Source organism: Podarcis bocagei (assembly GCF_964188305.1).
Source record: "Podarcis bocagei genome assembly, chromosome: 4".
Lineage (NCBI taxonomy): Eukaryota > Metazoa > Chordata > Lepidosauria > Squamata > Lacertidae > Podarcis > Podarcis bocagei.
The window spans coordinates 72,268,221-72,285,831 of NC_138128.1; the positions used below are offsets into that span (position 1 = coordinate 72,268,221).

The 17,611-nt window shown below is 44.8% G+C and overlaps 1 protein-coding gene across 3 annotated transcripts in view; it reads right to left on the bottom strand.

Moving 5' to 3' along the window:
* Positions 1 to 305: 305 nt before the first annotated feature.
* Positions 306 to 17,611, bottom strand: part of LRRC20 (leucine rich repeat containing 20) — a 78,337-nt gene continuing 61,031 nt past the window's right edge. For all 3 annotated transcript variants that reach the window (XM_081189834.1, XM_081189833.1, XM_081189836.1), the window contains one exon: positions 306 to 5,905. In XM_081189834.1, coding sequence (XP_081045960.1) covers positions 5,760 to 5,905 — 146 coding nt within the window. In that variant the 3' untranslated portion in view covers positions 306 to 5,759. The remainder of the gene's footprint in view (positions 5,906 to 17,611) is intronic.

Consider the following 17,611-nt stretch of genomic DNA (forward strand, 5'->3'; position numbering starts at 1 on the left):
CATTCATTCCAGATGCCACCCCATAATTGTAGAGGGTGCAATTTAAACTTGAAGTGCATCTCCAACATACTCATTTTCTAAAGCATAAAAGCACTCAAGAGCAAAACTCTTTACAGTCAAATTTTAATGGGTGGAAATTCAGAACCAAAGGGTGGGGTAACAATTGCTTGACCTGACAGTGTAAACCTCTCCGCAAATAAAGCCACATAAATGCTCAGTAAACTATGGACCTTGAATAATCTCCCTGCAAACTTTGTGCTAGCCAATCGGGATGAATGCTAACCAAACAGGAAATGACCCTGGCATTTGTTTCTGGTTTTGTGGCTTTATTTCGGTTTATGTACAGTGCCTAGTTTACGCAGTTTCTTTTGCAAACAATAAATAACAATTACAGAAAGCTGACAAAATCAATGGCACACTGTTAAAACTCTTGGCGTAAATCTTCTTTTTAAAAAACCCCTCAATAAACTAAAGACTATTGATGGTGGGAAGTGGAAAACCAGTTGTTTCCTGCAGATGTTTAAACTCAGTGTGCTGTGGAAGATTGGGGTTATTTGCATGTTGCAGCAAACCTTTTGCCCAGGGGTTGCACGTATAGGACGAAACATTCATAGACTCCACTTGGACAAAGGGTCTTATGCAAAATCAAGTCCTATAAATGGTAGGAATGAGGCATTTGCTCATTAGGCACCCTTGAAGACAGGGCCCAGTGCAAATGTAGTATCTTCAGCACACAAATCTGAGGTGGCCAAGTGAGATCCCAATTCTGCACTGTGCAGTAAGAGCCTGAACGTCTGTATAGGGCTAGCATACTGCACTGTCTCTGAAAAGTCACTCCAGAGAATATATGCATTTTTTGAAGTTCAATTCTGTTCATTTGTGTCTGAATGGGGACAATGGTTTTCCTTTTCCACTGCAGGCATTAAATAACACAAGAACCTCAGCATTATGAGTAGTCGCAAATTACCACTGCCGTAAAGGGCATATATTTAAACATTAACTGAACTGTCACAGATAATGGGCAATATTCAACAAACTTTTGCGCTAGAGCAAGGGTGGTACTAAGGGCAAGAGGACCCCTCTTCCCCCCATCGCTGTCCCCAAATCTGCTCAAGAAGGTTGGGTGAGCCTCCAAGAACAAATTCAGGGGGTGGCAGTGGGATACTTCACACAAAGATAAATGTGACAATTGAGGATCACCCTTGATGCGGCTGATTAAGTGGACTTCTGCCCACAAAAGCTTATGCTGAGATGAAAATTGCTAGTCAGGTGCTGCACGGCACTTTGTTGTTCATGAGAATATCTGTGTGCTTTCAGTAATCCTATTTTTATACGTTTGTGTGCGTTCGAAAGCACGCCAGTGCAAGTAGATAAATAGGTACCACTGTGGCGGGAAGATAAACGGCATTTCCGGGCGCTCTGGTTTCCATCACGGTGTCCCCTTGCACCAGAAGCGGTTTGGTCATGCTGACCACATGACCTGGAAAACTGTCTGTGGACAAACGCTGGCTCCCTTGGCCTGCAAGTGAAATGAGCGCTGCAACCCCATAGTTGCCTTTGACTGGACTTAACCGTCCAGGGGTCCTTTACCTTTAATAAATCTTCCTTATCACCTCAGTGTTTACATTACTTCATTTGAGCCCCTGATCCCAATTTGTTTGTTATTGTCCTAGAGAAAAACCTCCCAAATAGGAAACAACCAGAAAAAACAATAGACAATTAACCTTTCCTCTCTGGCAGCAACATAACTGATGAAGGATCTTCAACAGGGATGGGGAACCTTTGTCAGCCCAAGGGTTGCATTGCCTTGAGGGCAACCCTGTAGGGACCACAGGCCTGTGTGTGAAGCTCAGAGCCAGATGTGGGCAGAGCCACAGATGTGATTCTTTCCTTTGTACAGTAGGCTACATTCCAACCTTGCAAAAGCCAGAGGTTTCTCTCTATACCTCCAGGCAGGCAAAATTGCTGCAGTTCAAGGACTGCTGAGATAAGATGGCGCCTGGCACACTTCCCCTGTGCCGATGGACGGTTCTGTGCCGATAGAAAAAGCTTGAGCTCTTAGCAGAGTTCTGCAGCGGCAGAAAATGTTGCCTTGTGTGTGGATAATAAATCAGACTGAACGCAGGCTTCTTGCTAATCTCTAACAGCCTTTAATGAGAAGAAAAACATCATAAATCAGTCCCGGCGAGAGAGCGGACATTCTCTCGTCTCTCAGCCAAAAACGAAAGGAAACTCACACACAAAGAAAGATTCCCGTATGTGAACCAAACCACGCCTCAGAATGTGAGACGTCACACAGAACTGTTTAACCTTGTAAGTTCTGATTCTCCTCACACCCCCTCTCGTCTCGCATCCTGAGGGAAAGTGTGAGTATAACTCACCCCAAACACAACCCTTCACAGAACTCCCCATGTCGCTGGAAGGTCAAGGGTTTAGTAAACCCATCAGCTAGGTTCTCCCGGCTCGAACAATACTTGAGCCGTATCCAATCTGCTTGGACACTCTGACATACATTCTGGAAATGTATGTCCAAATGCTTGGTTCTGGACTTGAACTGTCCAGATTCTGCCAACCTAAGACAAGGTTGATTGTCTCCCCAAACAGTTATGGGCAAGCAACAATCCCCACAGATCTCTTGGATCAAGCACTGGTAGAAGTCCAACTCCCTGCACAAATCCGACAACGCACTGAACTCAGCCTCAGTGGAAGAAAGTGCAATAAGACTTTGCTTCCGGGACTTCCACCCAACCAGGGATTCCCCGAACTTTACCACCAGCCCAGACACAGACTTCCTGTCCCCAAGATACGCCCAATCGCTGTCACTCCAGCACGTAAGCTGTGCGTCGAGCCAGGCAAAAGAACTCGAGGAGAGTATGGAGGAGAGTCAGTAAAAATCAGGGGGAGAAATGTTGTAGCTTGGGGAGCTTCCTGAGCGCTGGATAGATTTGGCCCTCCAGACCTGAGATTCCTCCCCACTTTCCCTGAGGAAGCAAAGGTAAACATGAAGAACCCCCCTGCAAAACAGGGAAGTGGAGCAGTAGCCGTGAGCTCCTCTCTAAAGCATGCCTTTCTTTCCCAGAACTGAACTAATGTAACGTTAATGCTTCCTCTATCATCTCTAACATGGCACAGTCAAAACAGTCTTGGTATCTGATCTGGAAAGCAAGCAAAGCGGCAATCAGCCTCCATGAAGCCAAGATAATGGATAAAGCACTGAGAGATAAATTATGTACACCCCCCAACTGCAAACAGAGAAGCTGTTTATCTGATGAAAGATTAGAGTTTTTGCACTTCTCCTTTTGGCTGTGTCCCAACCTCTGCTGAAGCTTTTCCTTCTCTGATGCCTCCACCCAGATCAGCTCTTTATCTATCAGCATTATCACTATTATTTTAGTAGTATATAGTATTGTTTCAATTAAGGAGTATTGGGAAAGTTGGAGGGGGGTGGTAGGAAAGCATGCAGGGTTAAGGAGCACTGTGAGGGGCACTCCTTCAGCCCTATATACCTGAAGGAGCGTCTCCACCCCCATCGTTTAGCCCGGACAATGAGGTCCAGCTCTGAGGGCTTTCTTGCGGTTTCTTCACTGCGCGAAGTGAAATTACAGGGGACCAGGCAGAAGTCCTTTTCGGTAGTCACACCTGCTCTGTTGAATGCCCTCCCAACAGATGTCAAAGAGTTAAGCAACTTCATAGAAATCTGAAGGCAGTCCCATAGCTGTCAATGTTTCCCTTTTTTAAAGGGAAATTCCCTTATTCCGAATAGGATTCCTCGCAAGAAAAGGGAAAAGTTGACAGCTATGCAGTCCTGTTTCGGGAAGCTCTTAATGTTTGATGCTGTGTTTTACTTGGAAGCCTCCCAAAATGGCTGGGGCAACCCAGTTGGATGGCCAAGATATAATAAATAAATACTACTACTACTATCCCCATTTTAGGGATGGACCGATCTGTCAGTTTCTCCTGCTTTCTCATTTTCAGAAAGTATGGATTGGATAGGGCTGCATGAAAATGCAAATGGTGCGAATGCCTCCCCCATCCTTGTCCATTTGGCCATTTGTAATATGACATTAAAAGGGGCGCGGGTGGCGCTGTGGGTTAAACCACAGAGCCTAGCACTTGCCGATCAGAAGGTCAGCAGTTTGAATCCCCGCGACGGGGTGAGCTCCCGTTGCTCGGTCTCTGCTCCTGCCAACCTAGCAGTTCAAAAGCACGTCAAAGTGCAAGTAGATAAATAGGTACCACTCCAGCGGGAAGGTAAATGGTGTTTCCGTGCGCTGCTCTTGTTCGCCAGAAGCAGCTTAGTCATGCTGGCCACATGACCCGGAAGCTGTATGCCGGCTCCCTCGGCCAATAAAGCGAGATGAGCGCCGCAACCCCAGAGTCGGTCACGACTGGACCTAATGGTCAGGGGTCCCTTTACCTTTACCTAATATGACATTGCTCCGAAGCTAACTCAGGGGAAAGTTAACAGCACATTATGCTAACCATGCAACAGTGAATCATGTTTTTTGAGATTGCAAACAGGTGCAGTGAGGAGGGTGGACTGATTGTTACTGCCTGGCACTGTACCATGAAGGGAGGGGAGCTTTAAGCCTTCCGTCCCCAGCCATCATCTCAGTAAACAGGTGGGCACATGTGTGGACTTAGAGAAAACTACTCAGGGTAGAGATGCAGCCGTTTCTCCCGCCTTTCAAATCCCAAAGCCATCCCAGTGCTGCAAAGTACTTCTTCATCTGTTGCTATGAAGCTTGTATTGTGTAGTGCATTGGATTTCAGAGGATCAGGCTGTTTATTTGCCAAAGCAGGAAGTCTGTCAATCACACGCTGAAAGGGAGAGGGGAACAATAGCCTGCGGGGGTGGGGGTGGGGTTGCAGTAGAGGAAAATAATTTCCAAGAAAATCCCATGGCTATAGCGCTGAGAAAGAAAACAAAGGAATCCCAAGCTGCAACCTAAGGTCAAGCCACTATGCTCCAACTAATCAAAACCAGAAACTGAGCACATGCAGCATTTTAAAGGGCTCTTTCAAAACCAAACAAACAAAAAGTGGAGGAAGGATGAATCTGGTAGTTTTCCACTGACAAGCACATAGCAAGCCTTTCCCCATGTTTAAGTTATAAGCAAGGGGGTACTCAGCCACTCACAGCTCAACATTAAACCCCTTCAGCATACTGTGTGTATGAGAGAGAGAGAGAGAGAGAGAGAGAGAGAGAGAGAGAGAGAATGGGATGCAGAAGGAATACAGCACTCAAGAGTTTTTGGAATCTGCTTTCACATTGCACAGGTCAGCAAGGTGGACTCTAGACTCGTATAAAAAAATACTGTGAAACTGTTTTTAAAAACAGGTTGGGCTGCAATTGCCATCAACCTTATCCAATGGTCAGGGACAATGGGACTTGTAGTCTAGCAATATCTAGAGGACCACACGTTCTCCACCCTTAAGGTATTCTGTTCACACCTTTGTCAGTCCAGGACTGGAGAGACTGTTGTATGTCCTAGGGAAGCTGAGAAAGAGAGCCATTTTTCTTTGCAGGCACGATGTGCTTTCAGTCTATTCACAGTTTAGCAGAGTTTTGGTTCAGCAAGGACCACTGTGATTTGGAAGGAACATCATGCTTCCTGCTCCTTTGGAAGCCCAAGAAACCTAACACATGCAGGAGCAGCGCAGCCTTAGGAAAGCATCCTAGCTCAGCAAACACTGCCTTCTCTTTTCCTTCACAGCCATGCCTGATTACGACTACATGCCCAAAAGTCCATCGCGTGTCAGACTCTGGGGGCAGCTGGAGATGTCAGGAGGTCAAACTTGATCAGAGGCCTGGCGATCACTCGGATCTCGTCATTGACAGGGTTTGACTTGAGGTTCACACTCTGCAGAGACTCCATGGTGGCCAGCTTCTCGACAGGCACATCTGCAGCAAGGAAAAAGAGGGATGGAATCAGTAACACCCGAGCCTGAATGCCAGCCACCAGCATGTTAGACATGAATAGCGGATATCCGCCATTAAATCAACATAAAAGAAACACAAATACGATTGGACACTAGGTCAGCCAAATGCTGTGAAAATGAGGCATGTATTCACAATATTGATTTATTTAAATGGAGCAGAGAGATGTGCTGATTGGCAAAAAGGGCTACAGCTTGGTAGTACAACACAGGATTTGCAAGTTCGTTCCCAGGGCTAACGAAGGCTCCTGTCTGAAACACTACAGAATCACCTGTAGTCTTCAAGGTTTTCAAATCTGGGATCCACCTTTAGCCCAGACCTGTACTGTGGCAAGGCTCTATCTCTTCCTTCACAAATGACTGTAGCTGGTGTGCCAGCCGGAGCTGGAAATAAGCGTTCTCTGATGCTTTTGAATTATGGTGTTGGAGGAGACTCTTGAGAGTCCCTTGGACTGCAAGAAGATCAAACCTATCCATTCTTAAGGAAATCAGCCCTGAGTGCTCACTGGAAGGACAGATCCTGAAGCTGAGACTCCAATACTTTGGCCACCTCATGAGAAGAGAAGACTCCCTGGAAAAGACCCTGATGTTGGGAAAGATGGAGGGCACAAGGAGAAGGGGACGACAGAGGACGAGATGGTTGGACAGTGTTCTCGAAGCTACCAGCATGAGTTTGACCAAACTGCGGGAGGCAGTGGAAGACAGGAGTGCCTGGTGTGCTCTGGTCCATGGGGTCACAAAGGGTCGGACACGACTAAGCGACTAAACAACAAAAACAACCACTGATGCCACTTGGGCCTTTAGTGACAAAGGCAGATCAAGAAGTACCTCCATGCTAGGTGTGGTAAAACAGAGAGGACACTTATACATGTTTGGTGGACCTGTGAAAAAATCAAAAGCTTCTGGAATATAGTATATGATCAGCTTTAAAAAATGTTTAAGTATAACTTTATGAAAAACACAGAAGCTTTTCTACTAGGGATAACGGACACAGGTATAGCAAGAGAAGATCAGAAAATATTCCTCTATGCCACAGCAGTGGCAAGGGTCCTAACTGCTAAAAACTGGAAAAAAGAAATTGTGCCAACAAAAAAGGAATGGCAAGACAAACTGTTAGAGTATATTGAAGGCAATTAGAGATCACACTAGACAAGAGTTTCACAAATCATGAGGGAAATGCTGAGGATACTTCACAAAACAGTGCCCTAAAATACATATCTGGACTTGTTTCGATTAATGTCTGCAGGATGTCTGTCTTTGTGGATATTTAAGTTATAATTAGAAAAATCTTAATAATTATTCATAAATAAAACAGCTTATAAGAAGTAAATAAGGAGGCCAGATACAGGATAAAGGAAGTCTTTTATTTGGTTGTTTGTATTGTTGTAAAGGTAAAGGTACCCCTGCCAGTACGGGCCAGTCGTGTCTGACTCTAGGGTTGTGCGCCCATCTCACTTAAGAGGCCGGGGGCCAGCGGTGTCCAGAGACACTTCCGGGTCATGTGGCCAGCCTGACGAAGCTGGTCTGGTGAGCCAGCACCAGCGCAGCACACGGAAATGCTGTTTACTTTCCCGCTATAAAGCAGTCCCTATTTATCTACTTGCACTTAAGGGTGCTTTCGAACTGTATGTTATGCTTACTGTATGTTATGCTTACTGTATTTCTGTATTGGGGGAGTGGGGGGGTGTTAATGTTATGTTGTAAATAAAATTTCTAATAAAAATTAAAATTAAAAAAAAGGTACCTCCATGCTATGTACCTGTTCATTCGAGAAAAATGCAGCCCCATCCAGAACAGGGCATCTATCCAATTCCCAGACCTGAGAACCACCAGCCCACAGCACCTGCCTTGTGAAGATTTAGTAAACCACTTTAAGGGTGGTGGTGGTGGTGGTTGTTACAATCAAGCCATGTATAAATCTGATTAAATAAATAAATTCAGCTTCAGTTTATTGGTCCTCATCCAGTATATTACTGATTCCAGTATTCTGTAAGCCTTTTGCAATCAGTATGTCCACTTGAAGCTCATGTATAAATCTTATTAAATAAATCAAGGCGTCTCTACCTGAAGCTCATCTAGCCAGTTTTTGCTACTATACAATTTCTGCAGTGTCCATATTTAAAGGAAAGAGCCTGCTGTCTGTACTTGCATTGACAGCCCGGTAAGAAGTAAACAAATAAAAGTAACAAACCAAGTAAACTGGCTAATGTGACTCTAGCACCGTGGGATGCAAAGCCCTCTGCTGTGAAATAAATCTGCTGCTGGAAAGCAGACTCAGTCTGGCAAGTGAAGGAAATAGTTCACATCACTGAGAGAAAAAAATACGTGCTATAATGAGTGGGTTGCTATCAGCTTCCTGCAAATACCTACCTGCCTCCAATGAAAAACATCCAGAGGACTGCTTTTCATTTTACATTTAATAACCCCCCATATGCATGTTTAAAGCTTCTCCCCCACATTTTCGCTCAAAATGCTATCAGATACACCCACCCACATTCACGGGGCTGTGCCCCTGCTTGCTCCACTCACCAACTCCTGGTCATTAGAGTTTCCCCTTTAGTGCAACTGCTAAGTTCTGGTTTCGCTTTCCCACCCCCATATCTGCAGCCGCTTCTCTTTTATTCTGCAGCCCTGCTTTGCAGCCATTTTTCACCATCATCCCTATGCCCAGGACGAGGACCAGATTTAGGTTTGATGAGGCCCTAAGCTACTGAAGGTAATGGGGCCCTTTATATGTCTAGCTGTCCCAATTGTTGCTGTTTTTCGTGTTGAATATATGCTATATGGTAATTTATGGACCTAAAGCCATTTGCCACTGTTGCTGTATGTAGGTTTCATTTTATTTGTTTTTTATCTTATATTTTGGAAATGTACATCCAGGTTTTTTCCTTGAATTTTTTTGGGGGGCCCCCAAGATAGTGGAGCCCCAAGCTACAGCTTGTTTAGCTTATACATAAATCCGGCATGCTTCTCCCCCTCCTTTTGTGCAACACCCCGACCTTGCACACAAATTGTCCCCATGGTAACTTCCTGCATCTTCCTCCTCTCACAACTACTAAGCACCCTTGTCACCTTCCATTCAGCTATGTAGCTGGCATCCCCTCCTCTTCTCCAGATCCTCCCCATGCCCCTGCTTTCATCTTCAACTCCCATCCTTCTGCACCCCCGGCACCCCTGCCCCCTCTTCACCCACCTCCTCACTTTTCTCAACTCTTGTACAGAGACCACCCTTACTTCCATGCCTGGTCCTCTCTCCTATTCTGCAGCCCCCTTTGCGCACACACTCCCCATGTTGATATACCCTCCTGTATCTGTAAGGTGACTGCGAATCTCTTAAGAGTGAACCTGTCAGGTGTAGCTTGCCCAGTTAGAGAAGGTTTGGTTCAGCTGGTGGAGGATGCTATATGTACACAGGTGTTTGCTCCTTAATAAAGCATCACTTCTAAAATACAACATAAAACCTAGAACGTCGTGATGAAGGCAACACATGGTACCAGGAGTGAAATGCATGATTGTGGGAAGGTACAATGGGATATTTGAAGTTTTTCCCAGCTCACTTCTCACGGTACTCAAACTTTGTTTCAAGCTGTCACTCACACCTTCTCAGTGTCACCCCGTGCTCATTCTACTCACAACTCTGCTATTGTTTAAAATGGCCCCACCCTTTCGCTTTCATCTTCCTTTATCCAAACCTCTGTTGTTGTTTAAAACCGCCATTTTATTTTATTTTTTATAATTTTTATTAAATTTTCTGTTTTGCAATTTCAAATAAACATTTTACATACTTTAAAATATCCAGTGACTTCCCTTCTTCTATTTCCATGGTTCATTTTGCATATCTTACATCCCTGCATATTTTACAATAACCATTCCAATCGGTTTTCCACTATTGCCTCCGTCAAGAATTATTTGCTCTGTTCAATTTATCTTAATGCTGCCAGCGTTTTCAGCGGCACACAGTTATTTTCCATATACTCAATAAATGCTTTCCAATCTTCTTTAAATGTATGTTCTTCTTGCTCTCTGATTCTATATGCGAAATCTGCAAGTTTTGCATATTCTGTCAACTTAAATTGCCAATCCTCTTTAGCTGGGTAAAGCCGCCATTTTAAAAGCTGCCTTCTCTTTTGCTCTCCCCACCCCCACCCCACAAACTTCATGCATAAATCCAGGATTGTGATGAGGCACTACAAATCCTCCAGGCAGACCCATGCAGAGCTTGTCTCAAAGAAAAAAAGCAGCTGGTCCCTAGCAGGTATTCCTGGCTTGCTTAGTCCTCTGAGGCCCAAGGCACTCTGCACAGGTTTGCCTCCAGGGGCAGGGGGCTGTGTGATAACAGCCTTACATTTTTATGTATATAGGAAGATATAGCTTCTTGCTGTACTCAGATATCTATTTAGACTTGCTAATTTCTTACTGCTTCTGCTATCTCCCAGTATTCTAACAATGAGATCTGAATTTAAACACAGTTAAGGCACTAGGGGAAAGACCATTGGCTGATGCAAGCTACAGTTCTCTATGCACCTACCTGGAAGTAAGCCTCTTTGGCAGCAAAGAATAGACATGAGTAGGATTGCAGAATTACTAAGCGTAAACAAGGCCGTCTGCTGAGAAGTTGGTGGTCCATCACTATTAGAATTCCTGCTCCATGATTGCAGTCATGGGATTGTTGTCTTTCACATGACGGTGTATATTTTGACTCCACAGAGTGGGAAGTGACGGCGACAGGATGTTTGTGTTACTGTGTTCCGTGATGTGGGACTATTGTCCTTTGTTTTTTTCTCTTTGCTATCTGATGCTAGAGAGAGAGGGAGCCATGTTGCAGTGCTCCGTGTGTGTTTATAATGTAAATAAAGTAGATTAGCCAAAATGCTGAGTTGCTGAGGTCTGTTATGCAAGCTGCGAAGACTCTGCGGATCCCTAAGTGTGCCTCTGACGCCCAGGGCACTCTGCATAGGTTTGCCTCCAGGGTCGGGGGGCTGTGTGATAACAGCCTTACATTTTTATGTATATAGGAGGATATAGCCTCTTGCTGTACTCAGATATCTATTTAGACTTGCTAATTTCTTACTGCTTCTGCTATCTCCCAGTATTCTAACAATGAGATCTGAATTTAAACACAGTTAAGGCTCATGGGGAAATACCATTGGGTCTATGCACCTGGAAGTAAGCCTCTTTGGCAGCAAAGAATAGACGTGAGTAGGATTGCACAATTACTAAGTGTAAACAAGGCCGTCTGCTGAGAAGTTGGCGGTCCATCACATGGATACTCCTCCAACTCTCTTGCCTCATGCTCAACACACACAGGCAGAGGAGCTTACTTGTAATGAAGAAAGAGATATTTATTCAGGAAAGTAGTGCTACAGACTTGGCAGCAGACATGGAGTTCAGGAGTCACGATTCAAGAGTTCAGAAAGCATACAAGGTGTTCAGATCTGGATGGAAGCAACCAAGATGTCCCAACAGTTTCCATACCCAGTTTCTAAAGAGAAGATGCTTCGCTCATGAGACTTGCTTGCTTTGTAGGAATAGTGTAATTACAACCGCGTGCTCCTCTGAGGTGGTGGTGGTGGTTTGGCTCCCATCTGTGGAGGCAGTGCTTGCTTCTAGATGACAACACTATACCCTTTCGTTCAGGCTCTGCTCAGTCCCTGCTGCCTCCTCTGATGCCTCCCCCCTTGGCTGCCCACAGCCCTCCCCAAACTCCAATGAGAGGGAGGTTGAAGGAAGAAGCCAGTATCCCTGCTCCCTCTTCTCAGAAGAGCCAGTTCTGTAAGGTCCAAAGGCTAACTTTTGAAACGCACTTTTATCATCTTATTGACCTTGACACAATTAAGCTGACACAATGAAATGCACCTTGGAGCCCTTCTTCTTCTTCGTCTTCGTCTTCAAGTGCAAAATAAAATAAAGAATTTGAAGGCACCCAAAGGTATGTGAGGGGACAGATGACTGGCTTCACAGGCCTTTCATTGCTCCTTCAAAGGACAAATTTGCACATTAAGGCACAGAGCTCAGGTGATGGTTTGTTGTTTCTTCAAGGCCACAATGGAAAATAAGACAGAGAGGGCTGGGAAGTGTTTCTGGTTGTTTGTATAGGAATAAATCCATAAATGCTCTCTCAAAGTTTTTGTCTCATTCTGGTAATGTCAGTTTGACTGCACCCGCAGGCACTGTAGAAAATCACTCTAGATAGGCTACGTGGCATAAACAGTAATTTTCCTTGTAGTAAATTATGTTAATTACTTCGTATGTTAGTTTGGCATGGGCTTTCTGACAACAAACACATGCGCCCCAACCATCGCTTTGATAAAACCAAGTGCTTTCACTATCCTTCCCCCTCATGTTTTTCTTACTTAAAATACTACAAAAATGAATTAGAAAATAAACAGATACAGGATTGCTGGTTTTAGATTTGTTGTAGAAAAAATTGGAGTTTGCTTTTGCGGCCCAACTCCCCAAGAAGTCCCTTAAGTCCATGATCAGTCAGAGAAGAATGGATGGAGTCAGAAACCAGTAGAAGGAAAGCAATGAAAATCTTTATTTTCCTGTTGCAACAGAGTTACCTCCCCTCTCCCCTTACAAGGAGGTGATGACCCAGAACAAAGGCGTGCAATAACTTTTAAAGACTTTAGAAATTGCCCAGCCCCTTGGCTAAAGACAACCCCAAAACATCACACATGCATCACAGACAGAGGCTGTCTACAACAGAAATTTGAGAGTGTGGCTTGTCCCTTGTTTGTCAAGACACCTGATAATGTTTGGTGATCACCAGTTCTTTTTTCCTTAAATAAATGTTTAGGGGTACTCTCATTTTCCTACTCATATTTAAGTACTGCCCCTCAATCAAGCCAAACTTAGATTCACAAAATGTTTAGGGGTATGCGTACCCCGAGTCCCCCCAGAAAAATAAGCACTGGTGATCACCCCACTTTGGTCAGTCTGGATTATTCATTTGAAATGGCAATTGGCACAACTTGATTGTAACAAAAGCTCTAAGCTGTTTACAATATTTAAATACATTTAACAGAGATTCAATGCCATCCTTTTGGAAAGAAAAACAGCTTTGGGAGGGGACAATTTTGCGCAAAGAAGCAGTGCAGGGAAGAAGGCGCTTATCACTTTTTCTTTATTCAAAATTGCCTCCCCAACCACCCTTGGTTCAAAATATAGCACAGAAAACTTTGGGATGCAAGGAATCTGGAATAGAGAAAGGGCAACAAGAGAAAAACGATTAAGTGGCTAAGTACCTGCCCCCACTGGCAACTTCTCTTCTAAAAACTGCCCTCCCCAAGGCTGTTTTTCTTTAAAAATTAAATAAGCCATGGTGCCTTTAAGTGTGTTTGCACATAATACAATTACCCCCTTCTGCATTGAACCCAGATATGTACTATTTATTCATCCTGTGGCATTCATTGGTCTGTCTCTCTGTGCCTGTTCATCCTCCGCTAAAGGCCCTTAAATGAATGGTGAGGTCACACACAAGAGGACATAAATGAATTCTGATGGGTTTTGAGACACTGCAATAGATTCTGACTTCCTGAATGATATTTGCCTTGCAATCCTTTTCAGCCCTTTGCAAAATATTGCACTTACATCCTCTAAGCTATGGCAGAATGATTGACAGGCTTGCCTGAGGCCAACATACTTTTTTTGGGGGGGGGAGGTTTGAAAGAATTGAATCCTACCTAATGAAGGGAATTTGAATCACATACCTACATTGCAACAAGGGCCTGAGGCTACCAGCTTCATGATGCTAACGAGCAGAAAAAAACTCAGCTGCCCAAAGTCAGGAAGTTCAGCTACTTTCAGTGTCTGCTAGTTGGTAGGGATTCCAGAGCCAAGTTTCTGAAACTCTTGGGAGAGACTCAACCACAACAAAACTTTAGACAATTCTAGGGATGCCAGGATCACAGGCAACACAGCCAATGTGTTCCCCAAGTACCAGCTTTTTATGGCATGTAATGTTGCTGTGCTGGTAGCTTTTGAAAACCTAATATTTTGACAAGAGTTAGCAATTCCAAATGTAAGTATTTTAAGTTTCAAACAAGCCTCTTGTTTTGCAGACACCAGAAGCACACATGTCCAAGTATGGCTCTGATCCACCACTGGAGAATATAGAGGATTCTGGGCTGTGTATGGGAGACTGCTGTCCAAGCATTAGGAAAATACAGTAAACGGCTATTGTTGGTCCTCCTTGGACAATATCAATCAATGTTAAGGTCCTTTCATTTAAAAAGTACATGCAATGGAAAGGGCTGCACTGTGGAATGAAACTGTTTGAGATTCCGGTCACTCCATTCCATCCATCTCTCTCTCTCTCTCTCTCTCTCTCTCTCTCTCTCTCTCTCTCTCTCTCTCCCTCCCTCCCTCCCTTTTCTCTCCCTTTATACCCATCAGCCTGCATTCCATGGCCACTGAGCATGCTCAGTCCTTGTTCAGCTGCTTTTTGGTTCCCTCCCATATGGTTCCTCAGCCCCCACAAATCGTTTTTGTCCTTCTGCAAACCCTGGTGGCGGGAAGGGCTGTCGATACCTCTCTCTTGAACACAGAGCAGTCCTATTTTGGCCACATAGGCAATGGCACTCACAGTCTGAACACTGGAAATAGAGGGAACCAGTGGGATCGGCAGCAAAATGTTGCAGCGTGTCATGTTGCTGTTCATGATACTCCATTATCATTTCCTATCCCATCTGGTTTCCTACCTCCCCGCCCATAGGCGCCGACTCCATGGGGCTTGAGGGGGCCCGAGCCCCCTCAAAAATTCGTTTGGGGGGGCTCCGCCCCCCCAATAATCTCCGGCGCCCCTCCAGCAGAGCGCCATCGCCGCCCCTTCCCCAGCCCAAAATGCACAGGGTCGGGCTGCATGCCTCCTGCCCTCCCTCCCGAGCAAAAGCTCCACCCAATTTCCTTCGGAGCTGAATAGGCGCAGCATGCTCTCCCCTATTCGCTCACGAGGAGGCGGCGCCACTTTATTTGCATATTCATGAGCTTATTTATTATTCATGAGCTTTCCCGGGCCCCCCCAATATTTTTTATAAGTCCGCGTCCCTGTCCCCGCCCCAACAGTGAGTCAACCATCAGTGGCCACCAGTCTTCAATGGGAAGTGTTGAGAGCCCCGTCCTCCCAGGTGTTTTTTCTAAAGGGTTTTTTTTTTGGGGGGGGGTAAACCCTTGGTTCCTACAAGGTGGCTGATACATCCCTCTTTTGCAGAGGTAGTGCCAATTTGTTAGCCTCTCTGAGCCCGGCTTGGGCTGGGGAGAGTGGGGTATAAATTTATTATTATTATTATTGTTGTTGTTGTTGTTGTTGTTGTTGTTGTTGTTGTTGTTGTTGTTGTTATTTTGGACAAGTATTCAGAGAACTGGGATTGCAATTATATATAGGAGTGGTTATTTCTTTCCAGCCTCACTAGAGTAGGCCATCAATTTTCTTTTAAGCAGCAATGATGAGCTGCTGCACAATGACAAGGCTATTTGCACCCCACTTTCTCAGCAACAGTAACCCTTCATTATCTGGGGATTGAATATAATGTTTCTGATGCCAGATTCCTGCAAGTGGGAGCAAAATGCAGAAGAAGTGCATAGCCTCTTTCAAACAACAACAACAAACATTTGAAAGGACCCTTATGGAGCCTGCTGGTACGCGTACTTCTTTTGCCCCCAAATGCTCCTGACATATGGTTGTCAAGCCTCTGCTTAAAGACCTCCAAAGAAGGAGACTCCACCACACTCCTTGGCAGCAAATTCCACTGTCGAACAGCTCTTACTGTCAGGAATATTATTATTATTATTATATTTATTTTTTAAAAAACATTTGAAAGGGTCTTGCTTAATGGCAGCAGTTCAAAGTGCCGAGAAAGAATATACATGTGAAGTCCAGCAGGGACCTGCTCTTCTAGGCAATCAAGGATAAACTTCAAAGCAGCACATAAAGGCTCCTGCAGGAAGTAAGTGAACTCCCAAGTAGGATTTTGAAAACTGAGCTGGAAGGGGTGGGGGGAGACAGTGATCAAGGGAGTCAGGAGTTGGATTCAGGGGAGGGACCAAGTGGGTTGGCTGGCAGAGAGGTGTTTGGCCCATGTTAGCAGGCACTCCTAGTCAGGCACCTCCTAGAGTACAGTTGCCGCCACTACTGGCTGTCAACTGGGAGTAAGCCAGATACTGCGCTGGCGCTCCATAGGCTAGGACACAGAGGCACCAGGGTTAGTGCTAACAAACCCCATAGGCTCAACCCTATGAGGGCCCATTTGCTTGCCCAGTCCCAAGACTCCAGCTGCTGAGCCTGCTCTACTCTTCTAAAATGAGGTGGAAGGAAGGAAGGAAGGAAGGAAGGAAGGAAGGAAGGAAGGAAGGGGCACGTCACTCACCAATCTCTTCACATCTTCATCATGCAACTATGCCTTTCTTGTACCTGCTACACCTTACAACTAGTTTCTTTCCTACATACCGATCTGATTTACTCATTAAAGACTTGGGCAGAAACAGAACTGAGAGTTTGAGTTCTTCATCTGGTGAGGGCCAGGGCAGTAGGACTTTTTAAAAGCATGACACCTGTGGCATAGAGCTCTTACACAGGTAAGGGATTCTGGTAGCAGTCCATGCAACCAGCATTGTAGCCAAACTGGACTTCAGTTGTACAAGGACCAGGTGCCCTGATGAAATGAGGACTATGAATTTAAGCGACTTCCCTCTCTGCTCCCCATCTCTCTTCCATTTGCTAGCACAGAGTAAGTTCTAGCACGGGGGCGCAGAAGTGGGAATAAAATCAGTCTGTTCCATTCAAAGTCTTAGTAATCAGGTAGCATAAAGGCAAGTTTTTCCTTCTTGCTTTTTGGCAAAAGTTTCAGGAGATGTTTGCCTTCATAAATCACAACGAACTGAATAGTGATTTCCTTCCATTATCAGCCAGTAAGTCATTTCAACGGCTTATTTTATTATTTAACAGTGGTAAGATCCTCACTGGAAGCTTCTGTATCACTTTATAGACAGATCTTCAATTACCAGCAATAGTAATATGAAGCAATGGCAAGTGGGGGAAGCTCCAAGGATGAAAGGACCCATGAATGGCTCCCCAGCAAGACATTGATAGATTTTTACTGCTAAACAGCAATTGCATTTTAGTTCAGCTTCTGAGTGGAAAGGAGAAATTCTCTTTTGTAACACAATTCACAGCAGGTACCACTGAAAAACTTACAAAGCGACTTTTACTTAGCAGGAATGCCACACTTATCCGGGAACCCAGTAAATAACATGCTGGCCAGTTTACAAGCTGCAATAAGTCGTCCTCCATGCCTGTGTTCAGATGTCATGGTTTATCATGATGGACACAAGCTTAGACAAGCCCCTCCTCCCTCCCTTCTACTAGCACAGTCATGAAAAGGAGTTTGGAAGCTTTTGCTTCCATTTCTAATTAACCACAGTTTGTCATGTCATCAAAACCCAACAAACTGTGGCTAATCTTAACTGTGGTTTCGAAACAAGCCAGCTTCAAACCATGGATAATGAAGCTGGTCTGTTTCAAACACACTACAGCTAAGATTAAGCGCAATTTAGGGTTTGGAAATAACACTAAACAGTGCTTAACTGAAATCAGAAACAAAAACTTCTGATCTTCTTGTGGCCATGTACAAGCCCATAGCTTCCTTGTCCAAATGCGGGTATTATCTTTAGA